Source organism: Globicephala melas, chromosome 16 (genome assembly GCF_963455315.2).
Source record: "Globicephala melas chromosome 16, mGloMel1.2, whole genome shotgun sequence".
Lineage (NCBI taxonomy): Eukaryota > Metazoa > Chordata > Mammalia > Artiodactyla > Delphinidae > Globicephala > Globicephala melas.
Window position 1 is genome coordinate 28,144,466 of NC_083329.1, and position 21,438 is coordinate 28,165,903.

A 21,438-nucleotide genomic window follows, 5' to 3' on the forward strand; every position below is an offset into this window, starting at 1 on the left:
CTGTTGCAACTCTTTACCCCAGGCCCTATTATTTTTATTGTACGGTTTCGCAGAACGTGAGGTTTTCAGAAACACAGATATAGAATTACCTATACTTTGATAGAAGACATCTCTGTTCAAGTTTTCAAACTTTAGTATGCATATGAGAATCACCTGGGGAGCTCATTAAAAATGCAGGTTTTTAGAATCTACCCCAGAGTATGATTATATATGTGGGGTGGGGCAAAGAATCTACCATTTCTCCACGACCTCACCTACAGCAACATGACAGGAGTAGTTATCAGATTCTAGTTCATTCTCCCAATGAGAAGGCAGCGCCAAGAGACCACATTTGAGTGTCAGAAGTCTTCTCCTTGGCATTCCTTCTCACCTTGACCGTGATGTGCCCGTGGACATTTTCCATTTCTCCCAGCATGGCTGACATCAAGGAGGATTTCCCAGAGCCCACAGTGCCCACCACAGCCACCAGTTGGCCTGGCATAATGTCTAGGTTCACGCTGAAAGACAGAAGTGCACTTGAAAGAGAAGGGCGTGTGGAGGGGTGTTATTCAGGAGAAGTTCAAGCCACTTCTCAGACGCTCCATAGGAAGTCCGATTATTAGGAGATTTTCCCTCAAGATTGGAAAATTTGTCTTGCATATACAATACTCCAAAGTATTTCTCTAATGATTTTTTTTCTGCTCTAAGAGTTTCGAGAGTAAGTCCTCATATATAAATTGTTTGTGCCAAATGTGAGTTTCCACTGGAAAAATTATTTTAGAACCAACGTGGTACCACTGAACAAGACCCTATTGGTTCAAGTCCCAACTCTGCCACTGCCGAGCTGTGTGATCTTGGAGGACCACTTCTCCTGGACTCTCGTTTCTAAACTAACGGGGTTGGACCAGATTAATGTATCCCGAAGTTGGCCATTCAATGAGAATAACCATTCAATAAAACACTTGCTGAAAGCACAGATTCCCTGTTCCCCTCCCCCGGAGATCTGGCTGAGTCTGACTGGGGAGGGGCCCACACTGGGCCAGGCTCCTGGAAACTCTGTTCTGGCCCTATTATTTGAGTCCCTAGAACATTAGGAACATGGGGAACTTGTTCACAGGCTTTCTGAACCTGCCCCTTGAGCTGGACTCCTTCCAGACTTATCCTACTAGCAAAGTGGGAGCTATGTCCACTCTACTCTCTGCAAAGTGAGGCTTTCAGGTTGGGAAGGTTCAGAGGTGGGGCTTCTTGCCTGACACATGCTGGGGCAAGCTCCAGAGTCCATGTTAAAGGATCTAGGAATAGGAGAGAAATGTGGAAAGTTCTGGGTGTAGCAGGGAGATGATCAGGTATACTCAGTTGTGAAGAAAATATCTGGCCTGCTTGGGCTCCCGGTGTGCTCTGTAGTGCTGTGCTCAGTGGCTGAGTTGGCCGTACCAGTACATACAGTGCTTAAGGAACACATTACATGCAGCAATGTGGCAAGAAAGGGTTGGCTTAAGGCAGGGGAATGTGAGAATGGGTTATGTAGATGAAAAATTCCAGATCTGAAGTTGATTATAGAGGCAGCTCCCAACAACCACCCTGGGCAAAGAAGGCAGATTTTTCTTGATTACTATTCTTAAGTGAATAAATGAACTTAAATTGAGTTCAGGTTCTTGTGTGTATCCACTACCATACCCAGAGACCTAGGCTACCTGCCAACCCTGCACTACCTCCATCCAGTCTGGAGAGTAAATGTCTTCATAGGCTCTCAGCTGGACACGCACTGTCCCACAGTAGGAAAGCAGGGTAGCAGATGTAGTTACAGGGACAGGGGCTCAGGATCTTTGCTGTCAGTTCATCCCTCCAAGAGTTTAGCCTGCACTAGTCTCTAACTGAACACATGCACATAGCTCGTTTCCCCATGTATTATATTACATGGAATTTTTCAATAACAAGACTGGCAAGGAGAATCCTAAAAAACAGCAAGAGGAAAAGGAGACAACTCACTCTTGGATTGTGACTTCCGAATTGTGGTCCCAGGTAAAGGATGCCTCAGAAAACTGCACAGCTTTGTCTGTTGAGAAAAAGTCCCCTCTTTAAGTCAGATGTAGGTCCCCACATGTCTGTCTGCCCTTTCTTAGCCTTCAGGTGTCCCTCACTGCTTCCTCCAGCAGAGCCCAAGATTGCCTCTGTCAGGTGCTGACTCCTGAGCTGACAAGAGGCAAATGAAAGGTCCTGGGATGATACCAAGAGTTGCCTGCATATGATGTCGTTTTTTTACTTAGGAGTCCCAAGCCTGTTGGTAGCCCAGATTCTTGATCTACAGACAGCCTGGGTACATTCCCAGGCCCTCTGTTGCCTAGTCTCGTATAAATCCCACTTCTGAATATAAACTCAGCCATTCCCTGCCCTGGATTCCAGACCCACTGCTCCTTCTGGCTATGATGCCCCCCAGTCCTTAAACCTTTAGAACTTGTGTGTTCCTTCACTCCAGCCTGTCTTCCCAATTCCACACGCTTGGCTCCATTCTGACTTGTTTTCTAGATCCTTTGCAGGATTCCCTGCTTATCCTCAGAATAGCTGCCCCTGCTTAGCTTGGCAATCTGGCTAAGCAATCTGCTCTAAATGAAAGCATAATTTAAGTAATAATGGTATGGATACTGTGCAAATATAGGTGCAAGGTAAGTCCCCTAGCTTTCCCTTTCCATCAGTTTCTTGCTGCAAAGTACTGGTGCCAGCACTGTGAATATATATGGGATGCAACTTCCAAATTCACTTACCAAAATTGCAGTCATGTCGAATGGCAGATGTGTCCAAGTCATCCCCTCCCAAATATTTCTCTAGCCGTTCTACGGAAACACTGGCCTAGAGAAGGACATAAAGGATAAAAAAACCTCAGTGACAAGCACAAGTAGAGGAGTTTGACTTCGTCATCAGCCTTGGATGTGGAAGCAGATAGTCAACCTGCCAAGCTTCTTGCCCATGATTTGCTATTTGCCACACCTGGAACCTCTGGCCCCCTACCCTCAGCCCCCCTCCCCAGCGTGATTCAGCCACACCTCAGCCCTGGGGGCCAGCCCACTCTGAACAGAGGGAAATTAAGATGCTCTATTTCAGCCCCTCAGAAAACTCACTGTGGTGTGGGGGGAGGTCAGTTCTACTGCTCTCTTTGGACCTAGTTCCAGAAACTGTCTTCTGCCTTCTTCTAAGACAAAACTTCTGTCTGGTTCTGGTAACTGGGCCCCTGGCATGTTCTTCTTTAACTGAGTCCATGACCCATACGGTGCCTCACTGCCCACATGCCATGGTCATCAGGCCCCTTTGTCATGCAGGGAGCTGTCACCACTGCTGATCCTGCTTTTGCTCTCTATGCGATAAACTATCTGAATCTAAAAAGAGCATGTTATTTATCAGCCAAATCTATCAGCCTTCCTTAACACCCTCCAGTACCAGGAGAGGTCTTTTCCTAAACCCCAGTCCTTCCTATGGCCTGAGCTGTCTGAAGCCAGCCACCTCCAGGATGAATGCAGGTCGCCACACTTTGTCATCCTGGCTGCCTCACCAGTCTGCCACCTGCCCTGTGAACGTCCTCCTGAGGTCTGGTACCTGGTCTATCTCAGTGACTGTGCTCAGTTTTCAGGACCCAAACACTCCCTACGGCCCATTTTCTGACACCTTGAGGCTCCCAGGTTGCATTTGGTTTTACCACCATGTATGTGGCTTCATCCAAAGAGAAGCCTTTTCTCTCCTTTTGTGCCATGTTTCCCTAATGCTCCATAAATACCTCACAAGGAGATGGATGAGACTGGGATGATTATCCTCAGTTTATAGTCAGGAAAACTGGGGCTCAATGAGCTTGTGATTTTACTAAATCAAACTGTTGGTCTCCAGAGACCAAAAAAATCTCTCTAATTGAAGGTTCACCAGCAGAAGCTAGAAATGAGATATGACAGACCAGTCATTCTGGACTCTAAGGCTTTTAACCCGAGCTAATCAGTTAGCAGTGAGAGTTCCTACCTACCTGGAGCATGGTGGAGACTATCATGGGAAGCATGCTCATGGGAAAGCGCAGGATATTGAAGAGGGTGATGGAGGTGAAGGCCTTTTCTGCATCCAGAATATTACTGCTATCCACCAGGACGTAAACGGAAAACGTGATCACAGACACCTGGAAAAGCAAAGCCATCAGTGATTTATTCCTAACAGGGATCAAGCAGCCTTGTTCTAAGTCTCAGGAACACAGTGCTGTATCACAGTTGAAGGAGTCTTAGGGATTATCTCAACCCTCCCATGTTACAGATGAGAAACCTGAGCCCAGAAGAGGAGGAAATGTCTTGCCTGAGGTCATAAAGTCAACTAATGGCATTGCTGGGACCAGAGCTCGAGTCTCCTGGCTCCTGTTATCAGTGTTCCTTCCGCTACAGACCCACGCGGCCTCCCCAAGAAGATGAGAAGCCTTCCCACGCAGACCATGCCTGGATACCACATTCATGCTGAACCCCCTGGAAACTTGCTCTGGGCGGCAAGACCACCAAATTGTGCACAAGGGTGAAGCTAGATTTGGGGACATGAGGTAGGAATAGCAGCATGAGGACTTGATGAGCCCCTGGATTTCAGGGTCAGGCCTACAGGTGCAGGCAGTCTATCTAAACAGACCTTCTTCTCCAGGAAGCTGACCCAGCCCACTGACTCCTGTCACTCACCAGCACCGGAGTTAAGTATAAGAGAAATATCATCACAGACTGCAACTGCCCAAACGTCAGCAGGTTCCTGAGCTCTTTCTTACGAAGGTCGTGGACTTGGTTTTGGAATGAAGGTTCCCAGGCAAAATATTTCAGGATCTAATAGGATAGAAAACAGCACAGCTTACACTGGTGCCCCAAAAGGACATCAGGTGCATACCATCCACCCATGTTTCAGGATATGCTCCCCAAAATTGGGGAAGTAGAAATTCAGATTATAAAGTGTGATTACAGAAAGGTAACTTGTATTTGTTGACAACTTACTAGGTATACAACGTTTTATATACATTATCTTACTTAGTTCTAAGTGTGACCAACTGTCCCACTTTGCCTGGGATTAAAGGTTGCCCAGGATATGGGGCTTTCAGTGCTAAACCCAGAAAGTTCTGGGCAAACCAGGAAGAGGTAGCCACCTACTCTAACAGAATTACTGCATCCATTTTAACAATAAGGAAACAGGTTGAGAGAGACTAAGTAACTTGCCCAAAGTCACCATCCTAGCGAGTGGTAGAGCTGAGACCCGAAACCAGGTCTATGTTTTCATTTTGCCACATTGGCAAGAAGGCATATAGAGCTCTGTGTGGAGAAATAGCAGGATGTTCAAAGGGGCCTCTGTTTCATTTTCAAGAGGTTTAGGGTAATATTAAAGTCCATGAATTCAAAAACAACGTATATATTAAAAAAGAATTTATTGGTCACCTTTGAAGGATGAAAATGCATTATTTTGAAATCTAGTAAATAGAGGAAAGAAGCCTGTATTTATCCTGCCTATCCTGTACAAACTTTATTTTAGGGTAACCAACTAGCTGATTAAAGATCATTCTTCATTACACAATTCCACCTAAGCAATGGCAAAGGAATAATGGAATTAAAACATCACCCTTTTGCAACTACTAATGAAATAACAGAATAAGGCAATGATCATCAGTGGCTGCTAAAACCTTTATGACAGTGGTTTTCAATTTTGGCTGCATATTAGAATCACTTAGGGAGCTTTCAAAAAAAAACATATATATATATATACACACACCCCCAGAGAGTCCAAAAAAATGGTTTGAAGTAGGCCCCAAGTCTCAGTGGGTTTACAAACTTCCCAGGGGATTGAAATGTGCTGCCGGGGCCACAAATCACTACTCTGGGTGAAAGAACAGCAGGAAACACAATAAAGGATGAGTCAGGCTGACAACGCCTGGACCCCATAAACACTCATCATCGCTAAGTTAGGAAGCAAGCACTCTCTGAAAGTATCCTTGCCCCTCAACCCCACCCCAAACAAACAAACACAAGAAACAAACAGGCCAAAATATACTCAAGCCTCTAGATCTAACCACCAATTTACAAGAAACATTGGAACAAGACAACTTGTTTTCTCTAAAATGACCAAATGACTACTGTAGATCAAAAGCACTCTCAACTAAATGCCATGTGTGGGCAGTTTTTGGATCCTTATTCAAACTAACCAACGGTAAAATAAAATTAAATTAAAAAGACATGTATGAGGTAATTGGGGAAATTTAATGGTATCAAAGGACTGTTTTTTTTTTTTCAGGTATGCTATTGGTATTGTGGTTATGTTAAAAAATGAAGTCCTTATTTTAGAAATACATACCCAGTATTTACAAATGAAATGACAAAATATCTGAGATTTGATTTTAAATAATCTAGCAGGGCATGAAGTGGAGAGTGGGGATATAGATGAAACAAGTTAGGTCATGCTGATAATTGCTGGAGCTCGGTGATAAATCCATGGGGCTTCATTAAACCATTCTCTTTACTTTTGTGCACATTTGACAATCTCTACAGTAAAATACAAAAACGAAACAAGCCATTTAACATAATTAAATAGAAATCATGATCAAAAGAGGTCCTGAGAGGAGTACCAGGACAAGAAACAGGAGACTTCCGGGCTAATGAATCAGAAGTCATGGGACACATCACAGGCCCAGAAGCAGAAGTCCACAACCTCTAGCAAGTTTGTTAAGCCCAAGAACCCAATGTTGCCGTCATTGTGCCCAGAGAGTCACCTACACTCAGCTTCTTACCTTGATCCCACTGAGAACCTCATTCATGATCTTTAAACGGTTGTCTTTATACTTCATATTTTTAACCTGCCAGGAAAAAGTGAAACAAACACAGAACACACTTCCATGTGAGAGGGTCCAGATTTGCTGCAGATACTAAATCTCAGTGGTGCTTGTGGCTGTCACTTGGTGAGAACTTGAGGTGCCCAGTGATGGGCTGTCTCTCCCACTCTCCTCCTTGCCTCCCCACCCCTGCCACACCCACCTTCTTTCTGAACCTGAACAGCCTTGGCCCGACTGTGCCCTCCTCCTAGGTTGTTTTTTCCATGGCTTCCTCCTTTACATTCAGGTTGGTGTTGTCCAGAGCTCAGCTCAATGTCCCCTCCTCACAGAGGTCATTCCTGATCCCATAACCTAACACTGCCACCCACCCACTCACTAGCATATCACCCTGTTGAATTCTCTGCATAGTACTTATCATAACTGACATTTTCCTTCTTTGCTTTTACTTGTTTATGGCCTGAATCTCCACCCCAAGTAGAACGTAAGTTCCACAAGAGCAAGAGCCTTGTCTAATTTGCTGCTGTGTTCCCCCCAAAATAGGATATACAAAAAATATTTTTAAAATATTTGCAACTAAATGAATGCAAAACAAATGGACTAAATGACATACGCCACTGAGTTCACCCATCCAAAATATGATTTCCGGCATAGCTAACAACTGTCCACGTGGAGCCCTGCTACCTGGTGGTAGCAGGGTTGATTGCCAGGATTTAGGCCTAAAGTTTGGGTTGCTCATGTGACTGCTCTGTGTGGCTGGTTTGCATTACTATGATGGAGAAACAGGGCCAATAATCACTGTGCTAAGAACAGCCCAGTGGAGCAGGGTGTAAGAGTTACATGCAGGGTCCCTGGGCAGCTCTTCTCTTTCCAATGAGGAACATGAATCAAGACAGAGTATATAAACCCTAAGAGTGTTGAGAAGATGAAAAGGGAAGATAAAGCCAAGCTCATCTGAGACAGTGGCAAGTCTTCTACCAGCTTTGCGTTGCTCAAACTCCAATCACAAGTCAGAATAGAGGAAATAAAAGACTTTAGACTTTGAAGAACATAAACATGTCCCCAGTGACTGTTTCTTTACCTGAATAGCCCTACTCTTGGTGGCAATTACCCCATTAATTGGGATTAGGAGCACCATCACCCCAACACCTGCTAAGACTGAGGGTCCCAACTCTGCCCACAGGAAGTAGATGGACAAGGAAATCTGTAGAACGTTTGACCACAGCAGGTGGATGAAGTTGGTCACGTCCATGAGCTTCTGGGCATCCACAGACATCAGGTTCACTGTTTCTCCAATGCTGTACTGCTTCCTGGCCTGGTTGGATAGAGTCAGCGCCTAAAAACAAAGATTGGAATTGGGACACCTGGACAAGGCCAAGGATACTGGGGAGTGAGAGGGAAATTCAGGAAGGAAGTGAAAGACAGTAGAAGGATGGGCTCCATATGGACACAACTTTTCCAAAGGGCTGGGATCTTCTTGCCACTAAATCTTTTTTTTTTTTTTTTTTGAGGTACGCAGGCCTCTCACTGCTGTGGCCTCTCCCGTTGCGGAGCACAGGCTCCGGACGCGCAGGCTCAGTGGCCATGGCTCACGGGCCCAGCTGCTCCACGACATGTGGGATCTTCCTGGACTGGGACACGAACCCATGTCCCCTGCATCGGCAGGCAGACTCTCAACCACTGCGCCACCAGGGAAGTCCTTGCCACTAAATCTTACACACAGTGTTCTCTCATTCTTGGCCACTCTTTCCTGCTATTCCTACCTTCCCCAACATCTGTTCCTCCACACACTTTTTTTGCTCAGAAAAGTCCTATTTATCTCTTAGTGTCAACTTAGATGGAACTTCTTCTCAGAAGACTTCCCTGACTCCCAAGTTTAGGTGAGATATTTCTCCTGTGTATTCCCCTAACAACCCGTGCTTACCTCTGCCATGACACTCACCACACTTCACTGCGTAATTTTGTTTTTCTATTTCTCCACCAGTTGTAAACTCTGTAAGGACAAGGGCTACATCTGTCCAATTCACTACCGCTTTCACATGCACACAGTAGGGAAACCAAATACTGAAGGATGGAAGGAACGGAGGGATGAAAGGAAGAAGCATGTATTCATTCTTGCCTTGCAGACTTTAATGTGGCAATGTTATTTGGAGCCATACTGTGAGGAGGTTGCAACCATTCCCAAGGAGGACAGAGATCTTAGAATGGTGAGGAAAGCTGCGGGGTTCACACACTGGAAGCAAAATGACTTATTGTCAGGAATTTGAGGGCAATATCTAGATGCCTGAATCTTGCAGCATGAGCCTCTTGTTCTCTTGTTAGAGAGATCAGAAGGCTGACACCCACAGTCTGTCACTTACAGCAGTGCCTTGTACAAATTCTCCCAGACAAGGGGCTGGGGGGTGGGTGGTGGCTGCATGAAACCAGCTTGTACTACGCTCACCAAGCCACCCTCTGGTGTGGGCTACATCTTTCCAGAGGAATGAAAGCCTTCTTCTAATTCCCACAAGGCAGTATATGGGCTATGAGTGGCCCTAGAGATCACCTTCATCCTCCTCCTAGAAGCTCTACTGTCACCTTACTCCATCAATAAAGTCTTTAGAATATATCAGGATTCTTGGTTGTACAGTAAAAAGAAGGAAATTTCCTAAAATGTTAGGCTACCAAGGTTCTAGAGACATCATTTCACTGCTATGCCTCCCCTTTGGTATTGAAAAACAAAAACAAAAAGTAATATCTAATTACCCTTCAAGGTAATCACTATACTTTTCTTTTTTCAATAAATCTTTGTAAAGTGGTAAAGTCATTAATTTAGTCCCAATAGCCCTTGTCTAGAGGCAGGTCCTGTCTATGTGATTCTAGGCATTGAAATGATCTAAGCCCTACTTCTCTGTAAACTAGGGGTAATGCAGTTACTTCCCAGGGCTAAGAATTGATAATGGACGTAAAAAATGTTTCATAACATTTCATAAATGAAGCATAATCTAAACATATAAAATTAGTCAATTTTAAATTCTATTTTAGGGACTGCCCTGGTGGTCCAGTGGTTAAGACTTCGCCTTCCATTGCCCGGGGTGCAGGTTCGATCCCTGGTCAGGGAGCTAAGATCCCACATGCCTTGGGGCCAAAAAAACAAAACATAAAACAGAAGCAATACTGTAACAAATTCAATAAAGACTTTAAAAATGGTCCACATCAAACAAAATCTTTAAAAAAAAATTCTATTTTAGGAGCAATATTTATTTGAATGAAGGTCTCATTAAGGGCTCTATCCTTATGGATTGTAACAGTTGCAAAACTTGGAACATATCAATATTAAGAATCAAAGTAGTGGAAATGAATCATCACAATTGTAAAAGTGTACGTTCATAGAAATGTCTGAGACAGCCTGGTTAGTGACCTTATATCCTGCAAACCAGCAGAAATACAGTATCTCCAGAAGGAATAAGGGGATTAAAATTTTAATTTTGGAGAAGACAAATTCCAGTGTGAGGGTATCTGGGAGTTCAGAGAACTTGACCAGACTTCTGATCTAAAGACATTTGGATCACCTCTCTGGGTCTCTCGACGAGTCAGCATCTACTCAGGAAAGACAAAAGACACACTGGAGTCTTAAGAGAGGAAAGCAAAGGATAAAATCAGGAACTGTAACAGAGAAATCACTATGATGGAACACTCCAGTGGTGGATGAAAAAGAGAAAGAAAAGGCAACCGACTGATGTTCTGACCTATAAAAAGTATCATCATCTCCTAATGGATGAATTTTCTCCTCAGGCTTGTAGTCACTATTTTCATTTCTTTTTATTTATTTTTTAAATTGAGATATACTTGACTCTACTTTCATTTCTTAAGGGAAAAAATGAGAATTCACCTTGGTGTCTAGGACGGAGGGAAATAAAGTTGCTCTGAGAAAGTTAAACATTAAAAGCAACGTGTCAGAGGGAAGATGGGGAAAATCATCTTAAGGAAATGGAATAGCTCCCAAGTCTGCAGAACTTGGGAAGTTATTTACAAATCCAAATATTGAAGGTATTTACAAATCCAAATATTGAAGGTATTTACAAATCCAAGAAAGGAATCAGGCAGAGGACGTGTTGGTCGTTACTCAAGACTGAGAAAAAGAAGTTGCTAGGCAAAAGTCAGTCTGAGGAGATGGAGTCCTGGTTCACAGAGCGTTCTGGTCTATGGCAAAATTGTGATTTGAGATGGACACACCAGGTCTTATGAGCCAAGTTTCATGTAGTATTTGGTTTAAATGTTGGTGATTTGAAGAGTCTGCCCTTGGCCAGCTTCTTTTCTTACTTTACATTCTGTCCCAAGGTGTTGTCACCTTGTGGAGAGAGGAAGGAAGAGAGGGACGGTATGCAAGCCTTCAAAGCTGGAAGGCAGATCCCGGGCAGAGAACAGCTTGCCGGCTTTTCCCTGGAGTGCACCCCACCCCCCACACACAGACGCTCTATGTCTGTATACACACTTTTCATTTTCATCTCCAAAGAAATATCTAAAGAAGGCTGTGTGTTTAGCCAAAATCCAGTGTTGAGATCAGTTATCATTTCCGTCAAATTTTTCCTCAATCTGGGAAGAAATGCTCACGTTTACAAAGGGGATTTTCTTTGGTGATGCCTGGCATATTCCACTTACCTTCTTATATACAGAAGCCATGATGGTGGTCCGTACTTTCATGCCCAGCATAAAGCACAGTTTAAAGTAATACTGAAGGCAGAGAGACTGGATGAGGGCCACGGCGAAGAAGAGGATTGAGTAGAGATACCCAGTCCACAGATATATGTCATGGTCATTTGCAAAGGAGATCAGCAATCTGCCAGAGCAAAACCAAGTAAGTGGCGCTGTCAAGCCTCCGAGGGCTCTTCACCCTCCTTGTGCACAGCCAGCTACGCTATCCTACCCGGTTGGTAACAAAAGTGACCAGAATTGTTCAATGCTCTTGGAAGACTGAGCTCCACAGCCATGCCAGCACTCTTGCCTTTTTTGGAGATAGGCAGCAAGGGCTAAGGGTTGACGACCCATGACCGTGAGACGGGATAACGTGTGCTCCACAAAGCTGCCACTGCAATGCTTTCTTTGATGCTCTCTTTCCCTACCCTCTGGTAAAAGAGGATGTTATGTAGCAAGTTGATTGATTCCTGGAAAGGAATTAGGACTTGTATCCAGCGTGAGTTAGAAGGGTTTCCCCTGGAGGATAGTTCATTCCATAGATCCTGGCAGACTGAAGTCCTGTCATGATTAACCCGAACCTCCCACTGAATGCGTGACTGTGGAGCAATGAGGTTACAGAGACTATGTACAAGCCTCTCCTGGGGTATGAGGCCCACGTTTTGGACATGACTCAGCTTACAGCAGTTCTGTTTAAGAAGAAAGCACCCCTAAGAAGCAACTGGCTTCCTACGAGGAGAAGGACATGGAAAACAGGGAGGCTAAAGGATCAAAATGATTTTTCAGATCATTTTAGATCTTGAAAAATGCCTTGTGCTTTTCATGAACACAATGCTGTAAGGTTGAAGAAAATTATGAGCATTTAAAAAAACGGAAACTCAATAATAGTCTCCTGCCTGCATATACAAGGGGCAAAAAGCAGAGTGGCAGAGGAGGCCCTGCAAGGACAAGCCAGGGCCTGGGGACTCACTTCAGCAGCTGAGGATTCAGGAACATGAGGATGTCATACACCAGCTTCAGCAGGAATGATTTCAGGAGGATGACGTAGAAAGTTTTGAAGAGGGCTTTCACCAACCAGGACTTGGGGAAGTCTTTAGTGGTCTCAGACTTCTTTTTATTCTTTTTAGTTTCTTCCTGGGTACAAAACCAGACAACATCAGTGCTTGCAGAGCTGCGTGGTGAAAGACTTTGTCTTTACTGAACAGTTCCCAAGTGTTAGCCCCTGAGCCCTGCTGCCCTCTTTGTACAGGTTTCAGTCTTCTCTCCACTGCCTGATCCCATTCACCCTTTTAAATGCTATCACTGTTCCCCCCCTCTCCCTCCTGATACTTCGGATCTATTTTGGATTAGGAAAACAGGCAACAAACCTGGTGAGAATACCATGTAAAAGCAAAGAACAGCCTCTGACTGGGGGACTGTGGGGCATCGTGGGAGGGAAGGGCATGGGCGTGATTTTATATATATATATTTCGGATGCTTAAAAGCCTTTTCATTCTCTTCTTGCTCATGGTCATTGTGGGATGTTATGGGTCGAATAGAATCCCCCCAAAAGGTATGTTCAAGTCCTAACCCCCGGTGCCTTAGAACGTGCCCTTGTTTGGAAATAGGGCCTTTGCAGATGTAATCAAGATGAGGTCATTAGAGTGTGTCATGGAATGGGTCCTACTCCAATATGACTGGTGTCCTTGTAAGAAGAGACACAGACATGGGGGAAGAGGACACATGATGACAGAGGCAGAGAGTGGAGTGAAAACATCCACAAGCCAAGGAACACCAAGGACGGCTGGTAAAACCCAGAAGGTGGGAGAGGCAAGGAAGGTTTCTTCCCTACAGGTTTTAGAGGGAGGATGGCCCAGCTGATGCTTTGATTTCAGACCTCTGGTCTCCTGAGTTGTGAGACATTTCTGTTGTTTTAAGCCACGCGGTTCGTGGTGCTTTGTTTCAGCGACCCCGGGAATCTACTACATGGGATATCACCACCCACTCTCCCGCCTCTTCCTTTTCCTGTCTCAGGAGTCCCCACCAGGCCCCCAATTCCAGCCTCTCAGCCTCAGTGACATCCTCTTGTAATTCCTCTCACTGAGGTCCCATCTGATTTGTCTCTTGCCTGAACACCTGCCTCAACCTGCTTCCCATCTTCCACTTTTGCCTCCCAACCATCCGTTCTCCTGGCAGCTGCTTCAGTGGGCTTTTAACAATGTAAATTGACTGCATTACGCCTCTGCTCAAAACTTTCCACTGGCTTTCCATCAGAGTTAAAATAAAATCCAGGCTCCTCACCATGGCCCATGAGGGTCTACACCACTTAATCCCTGCCCCTTTCCCCCGAGCTCACCTCACCCCTCACTCAGCCTCTCTCTCCATGCTCCCGCATCCTCTTTCTCTCCTTCAAACAAGCCGACCATGTTCCCCTCTCGGCTTCCCCCATCCTGCGCCCTCTGAGTGAAATACGCTTCCTTCTCATGGGCTCTTTTCATCGCTTGGATCTTTACCCAAATGTCATCTCCTCTGAGAAGCCTCTCCTGTTACTCTAAGGAAGCACTTCACGCCAGACACATTAACATGTTTTCTTAATACTCTTTCAGGCTGATCCTTATACCTGTGCCCAGAATGGTCTCTGACACACAGTGGTACTCAATAAATATTTTCAAGTGAATAAAAAAATAAATTAGCTGCTAATGCTAAATCCCACCAATGTGCAGATTCTAGTAATGCTAAGGTATTCTTTTATTTTTCTATTTAAAAAAACATTTTATTGTGGAAAATTTCAAATATACCCCAAATGAGAGAGATCAGTACTACATTATACTCTCATGTATCCATCACTAAGGTACTATTAGTATTGTGAATATTACTAATAATATAAAATGCACTGTAAAGTATAAAGTGCTGTCAGAATGAAAGGATTCACCAGGACATTGGTGTCCTCTTGCCAAAAACATACAGCACATTCGAACAGACACTCGTGGGAAAGTTACCAGGACAAGGACATCTTGGCTTTGACTCTGCTTCTTGTCCAAACCATGCAGCCTGGCTCCAGGGTTCCACTGGGAGTTCTTCTGCTGCCGTTTCTGGAATGCCTGCCGGGCCTTCTGCAGCTCTCCTGCCATGTACTTTTCAAACCTGCTGACTAGTGTCTTTGTTTTAGTCTCTTCATCAATATCCCAGATATCTTCAAGCGTCAGAGGTTTCTTGAAGCCTTTCAGAACAATGCTGGAACAAGAGCGACCCACAGGCTGAGGCCCTGCAAGTGGGACCAGAGGCTGTCTCCTCGCTGCCTCTGTCAAAACCATCCAGTCCCAGGATGGAGGGACAGAAGAATGGGGCTTCTCCCTTGCTCTACTATCCCAGCTCCTAGCTCTTGGAACTCGAAACAGGAGTGGGGAGAGCAGAAAAGGGAGTGGGTGGGGGTGATGGAAGGTGGGAGAAAACAAGAGAAGGGGAAGGAGTCCTACTGAATTGAGAGCCAAAAGCGCATCACCTCCCCCGATCCTGTTCCTTCCTTCTCAAACACTGGCTGCCTCTCTGCTGCCCTGGCATCTCCCTGAGGAGCCTCCACGATGCCCTTAAGGAACTGAGCAGACCTGGGGGTGCCTCTAATACTCTCTCTCTAGATCAGGGCTCCTCAACCTGGGATTTGAGAACATGGATGGAAAATAAATTACATCTTTACTTTTATTAGCTTCTAACTGAAATTTAGCCTTTCCTTCTAATATGAATGTAGTCAACCCACCACAGTTCCAAAACAGAGTACTTGTTACCAGGTAACAAAAGTCACAGATGTTTTCATGGCTCATTTACACTCATCACTGCTTTGAAACTATTAAACCCAGCCAGCATTAGGTCTTGATATTTAATGCATTAATAAAGAAGCACATGTATTACTATATCACAAATTTGGTAACTACATTTCAATATATTTGTTTCCCTTTATAATCCCATGTCTTTTATTGTACACATTTAAAACATCATCTGAGAAGGGATTCATGGGTGTTACCAGGCTGCCAAAGGGGTCCGTGGAACTACAAAGGCCAAGGACGGCTGCTGCAGATCCTCTGGAAGCCCAGAACAGCTATTTCATCCCTTACCCGAGTCTGTGCCACACTCCTTGACCCCAAATTTCCCTTTTCCTGTCCTACTGCCTCCTTTTCCTCCTATCCTTTTTTTTTTCATGCAACTCCTCAGGCTACCAAGAGCAAACCCCCTCCTTCCTCTCCTCAGCTTCCCCATCCGCCCAGTGAAGGGACTGCAGTAAACTGATCTGTATGTTTTAACATTCTCTGACGCTAAGTAGAGGAGAAATGGAAGCCATGGCAGGCACTTTTAAAATTAAGATTTCCATCACTTTCAGGAGAGTGAGGGGGGAGGGATATAGACAAGCCACACTCCAGGTATTTCCTACCTGTCATACCAACTAAAGGTGATGCTACTCAGAAATGAAGCTGTGGTTGAAGGATGCTGCAAGACACACAAAAAATCAGACAGGAAATCAATTAGAAACAGGAATTCTATGGAACTCTAAAATCAGAAGCTGAGTTTTCTAAATATGATGTTGTGCTAGAAACTAGATATGATACTGAAGTAGGCTGGTCAACGTGTTTGTTTGGAGACGCTAAGGTCACCAGTAGAATGATAACCAGACTTTTTGGCACAGATGTAGGAATTAACTGTCTATGCTGAAGCTTGGTGGGTCAATATAAAAGTCAGTGTTTCCGGGCTTCCCTGGTGGCGCGGTGGTTGAGAGTCTGTCTGCGGATGCAGGGGACACAGGTTTGTGCCCCCGTCCGGGAAGATCCCACATGCTGCGGAGCGGCTGGGTCCGTGAGCCAAGGCCGCTGAGCCTGCGCGTCTGGAGCCTGTGCTCCGCAACGGGAGAGGCCACAGCAGTGAGAGGCCCGCGTACCGCAAAAAAAAAAAAAAAAAGAAGTCAGTGTTTCCAAATTCTAGTCACTTTGTTTCCTTACGTCACAAAATGGACTATACTACTATATTCTGGGCTTGTGGGACCTTCATGAGACCTAGACATCTCCAAGTTACATCTGTCAAGATACCATCCAATTAAATAATATATGAAGGGGTCATATTTAGAGTCTCACTTTTGATGAGTCATTTTTTTCTGAAAATGCTGAAAGGATCAGGACCAGGATCTGGAGTGCATAGCAGATGAGGAACACGCAGGAATAGGCCAGGTTAGGGTTGCTGCCCTATGGGAGGGGACAAAGAAAATGAGCCTTTTATCTGAATTAAGTCTAAACAGCCCCTATGTATCAAGGCTTGTGATTAAAGTCTATTATCAAATCCCCTAAATACAGTCCTACCCTGCAACTCAATTTACCTTATGTCATTTACTCCAACTTAGAAGTTGCCCAGCAGTACCTCCTATCACCATCTCTTTCCTCCTTACCCTTAAGAGTGTCCGGATCAGAGTCTGAAACTGGAAAGTGCCACAGAGTATTGAGAGAATCCAGAACACGGACAGGAACCAAGAGTCCTTCTGTACACACCATCGCCTGCTGTGTTGGATCAGCAAAACCAGGATCTAGCGAGAAATTCACATCATGTTTTGAAAAATATTGTCACTAACACCAAGGACAAGAGGCAAGAAGGATGTCAGAGAACAGGGGAAGAAACGGGGGCTGAAGGGGGAGATTGTTGTAACTAATCGGACGCCAAATAGTACATTTCCTCCGTGATACCATCCGACTTTTTCTTTCAGGACCCCAGTGCTCTCTCTGGAGCTCCCTTCCCTATCCCATCTCTATTCACCACACTTGGGCAGGGGGTCAGAGAAGAACGCAGAGGGTCACCACCTGCATCTAAATGGAATAAGTTTGGGAGCCAGAAAAATCTTTCTGAGGCCCAAGAAAATAATTTCAGGCACTACAGTAATCAGGTTGGGGAGGCAGATTCTGCTGAATAGGTGCAAGGCGTCTGTATCACAATATTTTCTAATAATATTAGACTAAGCAATTAGCAACAACAAAAAACTTTGCCTCGCATTATTCACTTAGTTACAATTAATTAAATGTTGTTTTCCCAGACCCAGTGCTGTGCTAGTAAACTGGCATTCTGAAAACTAAGCCATGATTTGTGGCATGTGTGAATTTCCATGGTATAAATACTCCCACCGTGGTGGATTTCAATCTCCAACATGATGTCACCAAACTCAGGATTGGGAAGAGAGGCACAGTCAGCTCCGTGAGCTGGCTCCAGCGCACTGCTCTCTAGACTCTTCTCTGTTTTATAACAACAGTGACAAAACGAAGTCCTTACGGGGGCCAAGCAGAGCATGTTACTGAGTGAAGTGAGGGCGAAGGACAGTATTGAGCACATACCTGGTCTAATGCAACCAACTGCTACTCAGTCCTAGCTGACTGCTGCCCTGTGGGAATGTCGGCCCAAAGTTGCCAGGCATTCTGATTTTTCAAGAAAGTTTAGGAATCAAAATAATTATGTTGTATCTTCCTCTTTCAAAATGATGGAAACGGGGCTTCCCTGGTGGCGCAGTGGTTGAGAGTCCGCCTGCCAATGCAGGGGACACGGGTTCGTGCCCCGGTCCGGGAAGATCCCACATGCCGCGGAGCGGCTGAGCCCTTGAGCCATGGCCGCTGGGCCTGCGCGTCCGGAGCCTGTGCTCCGCAACAGGAGAGGCCATGACAGTGAGAGGCCTGCGTACCACAAAAACAAAAACGAAAAACAAAAACAAAAAAACAAAAATGATGGTAATGGGAATTCCCTGGCGGTCCAGTGGTTAGGACTTGGCACTTTCACTGCTGGGGGCCTGGGTTTGATCCCTGGTTGGGGAACTAGGATCCCACAAGCCGCTTGACACGGCCAAAAATAAAAAATAAATAAATAAAATAAAATGATGGTAACGAATTCAATTGTTTTTTTAAACACTGTACAGCTTTCCCTCCCCCCACAAAAAACCCTGCCTGTAGGAGAGACATAATTTTCTGTCATCAAATTTACAAAAACAAGTCTAGACTCAGTGATCCATTGATTAGAGTCACCAATCAACTTAAAAACAATGTTTACAGCATGTAGAAAATTCTTTTACATCAAGAAACTTGGATTTCATCTGTGATCCTTAGATGGCAAGATATGAGGGCATAAGTTACATGTTAATCATTAAAGCTAATACTTACCTTAGGAAGAAGGCATTAAAAGTAGTGTTTAAAAGCAAATGAAAAGCTAAAATTGGTTTCACCCTATTACAACCAAGCTTTGCTTCATCATAGGTCCCTTGAAAAAGGTAGATGGAATTGGACTTTATTTCATTCCATAGGAGCAAATTTCAGCTGGATGGCTATGAGTAGAGAGAAGATAAACAGGATAGGAGTGATGATGGGCCTCACCCATGTGCCCAGGTAGAGGCTTGGATTGGTATATCTAACGGCAGGGACTGTGGCTTGTCCAGTGTCTTCTGTGAGTGCAAGGGCCAGATCTATGACTGCCAGAATAAGAAGAAACCCAACAAGCACCTGAGAAGGCAAAAAAAACACTGTTAGGAAGATATCATTCTTAAGAATAGAATGGTTCCCAGTAATGTATGGTAAAAATAGTAGGTAGCACAAGATATGGAAGCAACCTAAATGTCCATCAACAGATGAATGGATAAAGATGTGATACACACACACACACACACATGCACACACATGCGCACAATGGAATACTACTCAGCCATAATAAAGAATGAAATTTTGCCATTTGCAGCAACATGGATAGACCTGGAGGGCATTATGCTTAGTGAAATAAGTCATAGAAGGACGTATACTGTAAGATATCACTTATATGTGGAATCTAAAAAATATAACAAGCTAGAGAATTTATATTATATTCTTTTTGTTATCAAAAAAGAAGCAGACTCACAGAGAACAGACTAGTTGGTTACCAGTGGGGAGAGGGAAGAGGGGAGGGGCAATATAAGGGTAGGGGATTAAGAGGAACAAACTATTAAGTATATAATAAGCTACAAGGATATATTGTACAACATGGGGCATATAGCTAATATTTTATAATAACTATAAATGGAGTATTCACCTTTAAAATTGTGAATCACTATATGTACATCTGTAACTTATATAACATTGCACATCAACTATACTTCAATAAAAATGGTAGGCAATGATTCAGATAACACTCAATAATTATGGAATCAATGATATATATAGTTCAAGTAATGGAATAAAGTTCAAAGTATGCTAAGTGTTGTTAAGGAACGTTGATTGTCATGGTTTTAAAATACGTCCACAAATTCTCCAATACTCCTCCCTTCAAAAGATAGCTTAGTTCCCCTTCCCTTGAGTATGGGCTGAGCTCTGACTCACTTGTAATAAATAGAATATGGCAGAAGTGACAGTGTGCGACTTCCAAGATTAGGTCATAGAAAACAATGTGGCTTCCTCTTTGTTCTCTCTCTCAGATCACTCACAGCAAGGTCAACTTCCAGCCTCATCGTGAGGACACTCAAGTAGCTCTATGGAGAGGTCCACTTGGTGAGGAACTGAGACCTCCTGCCAAAAGCCATGTGGGTGTGTCAATTTAGAAGCAGATCTTCTAGCCCCAGTCAAGCCTTCAGGTGACCTTAGGCAGAGCCTGAATATTAATAACAGCAGCCTCATGACAGACCCTGAAGTCAGGTAAGCTGCTCCCAAATATCTGACCCATAGAAACTGAGATTTAAAAAAAAAAAAAGTTTATTTTTAAGCCGCTAAATTTTGGACTAATTTGTTCCATAGCAATAGATAACTAATAAAATAGATTTAAAGGGGGAATTCCTCCAACCCAATTGGGACGGCACTATTCCCTTTCCTTGGTCATTACTCCCAGCCTTCTCGCCATATAAACTCTGAAGTTAATGACTGCAACTCTGTGACCCTAAGATGACTCCAAGTCTGTCAAATATTTGTACTATGAGCTCATAAGACATGATACACATCTTTTTGTTCTAAAGGACTACCGCACACCCATCAGGAGGGAGAATTATTACCTCCACTGAGGAGGTCCACCAGTACCTTATCCCTCAAGATGAAGATCTTTAGTATCAGCTCCCCTACCCTCACCCCACCCTACTCCCATCCATCTATGCCTACTCATTCCATAAGCCTCATTCATCCAGGATGGCTCAGGAAGAGATATTGGGCCCTTTATAATTAAAACCAGCAAAGAAAGAACCTTTAACTAATAGGATAAGTGCTATTATTTAGCAGAGAATTCTTAGGAATCAATCCCATTATTGCTAAAATAAAGGCTCTTTAGGATGATTAAAAGAAAAAATTAGGAAAATCTCCCAGAACAGAGGGGAAAAGAGAAAAAGAAATTCTAAAGAGTTGAGAAGGAGGGTCAATTCAGCGAGTCCAACATCTATCTAACAAGAAGTTCTAGAGATAGGGAATTTTTAAATTAGAGGAAAGGAAATGAAAAGAATAATATAAAAATTTCTCAGAGATAAGACATGAGTCTTTCGGTTAAAAGTATAGAACCCATTGAATGAAAAAAGACCCATGTAGACACTCTTATGAAATTTCAGGACATCAAGAATAAAGAGGATAAAGCTTCTAGAGGATAACAAGGAATGAGAAGAATTCTAACTTGGTAGCACAGGACTTGGGGGAACAACATAGCAACAACTTCAAACTTCAAAAACAATTTTTTTGAACCTAGCATTCCATAGTCAGATCAACATTTTCAGAAAGCAAGAACCTAGAGACTTTATTTACTATTGCTCGTTCTGAAAATTTTATTGGGAGCGCTAAACCTCTTGTCTTACACAAAGGGGCACTGAGATGAGGATATAATGTACAGCATGGTGACTATAGTTTAGAACTTTCAAATACACAATACAGTACTGTTAAGAAAGTAGGTATTGAGGGCTTCCCTGGTGGCGCAAGGTTAAGAATCCACTTGCCAATACAGGGGACACGGGTTCCAGTCCTGATCCGCGAAGATCCCACATGCCGCGGAGCAACTAAGCCCAC

General features: G+C 44.0%; 1 protein-coding gene across 1 annotated transcript in view; it reads right to left on the reverse strand.

Annotated features, from left to right (window-relative positions):
* The window catches only part of ABCC2 (ATP binding cassette subfamily C member 2), a 69,183-nt gene that overhangs the window by 40,438 nt on the left and 7,307 nt on the right, over positions 1 to 21,438 (reverse strand). The window contains exons 3-16 of the mRNA XM_030865320.2: positions 18,817 to 18,942; positions 16,863 to 16,997; positions 16,555 to 16,662; positions 15,861 to 15,916; positions 14,437 to 14,671; positions 12,429 to 12,592; positions 11,426 to 11,603; positions 7,866 to 8,120; positions 6,746 to 6,811; positions 4,665 to 4,802; positions 3,983 to 4,129; positions 2,742 to 2,826; positions 1,969 to 2,035; positions 371 to 497 (exon numbers count right to left, since the gene is read on the reverse strand). Of these exons, the coding sequence (XP_030721180.2) occupies positions 371 to 497; positions 1,969 to 2,035; positions 2,742 to 2,826; positions 3,983 to 4,129; positions 4,665 to 4,802; positions 6,746 to 6,811; positions 7,866 to 8,120; positions 11,426 to 11,603; positions 12,429 to 12,592; positions 14,437 to 14,671; positions 15,861 to 15,916; positions 16,555 to 16,662; positions 16,863 to 16,997; positions 18,817 to 18,942 (1,887 nt within the window). The remainder of the gene's footprint in view (positions 1 to 370; positions 498 to 1,968; positions 2,036 to 2,741; positions 2,827 to 3,982; positions 4,130 to 4,664; positions 4,803 to 6,745; positions 6,812 to 7,865; positions 8,121 to 11,425; positions 11,604 to 12,428; positions 12,593 to 14,436; positions 14,672 to 15,860; positions 15,917 to 16,554; positions 16,663 to 16,862; positions 16,998 to 18,816; positions 18,943 to 21,438) is intronic.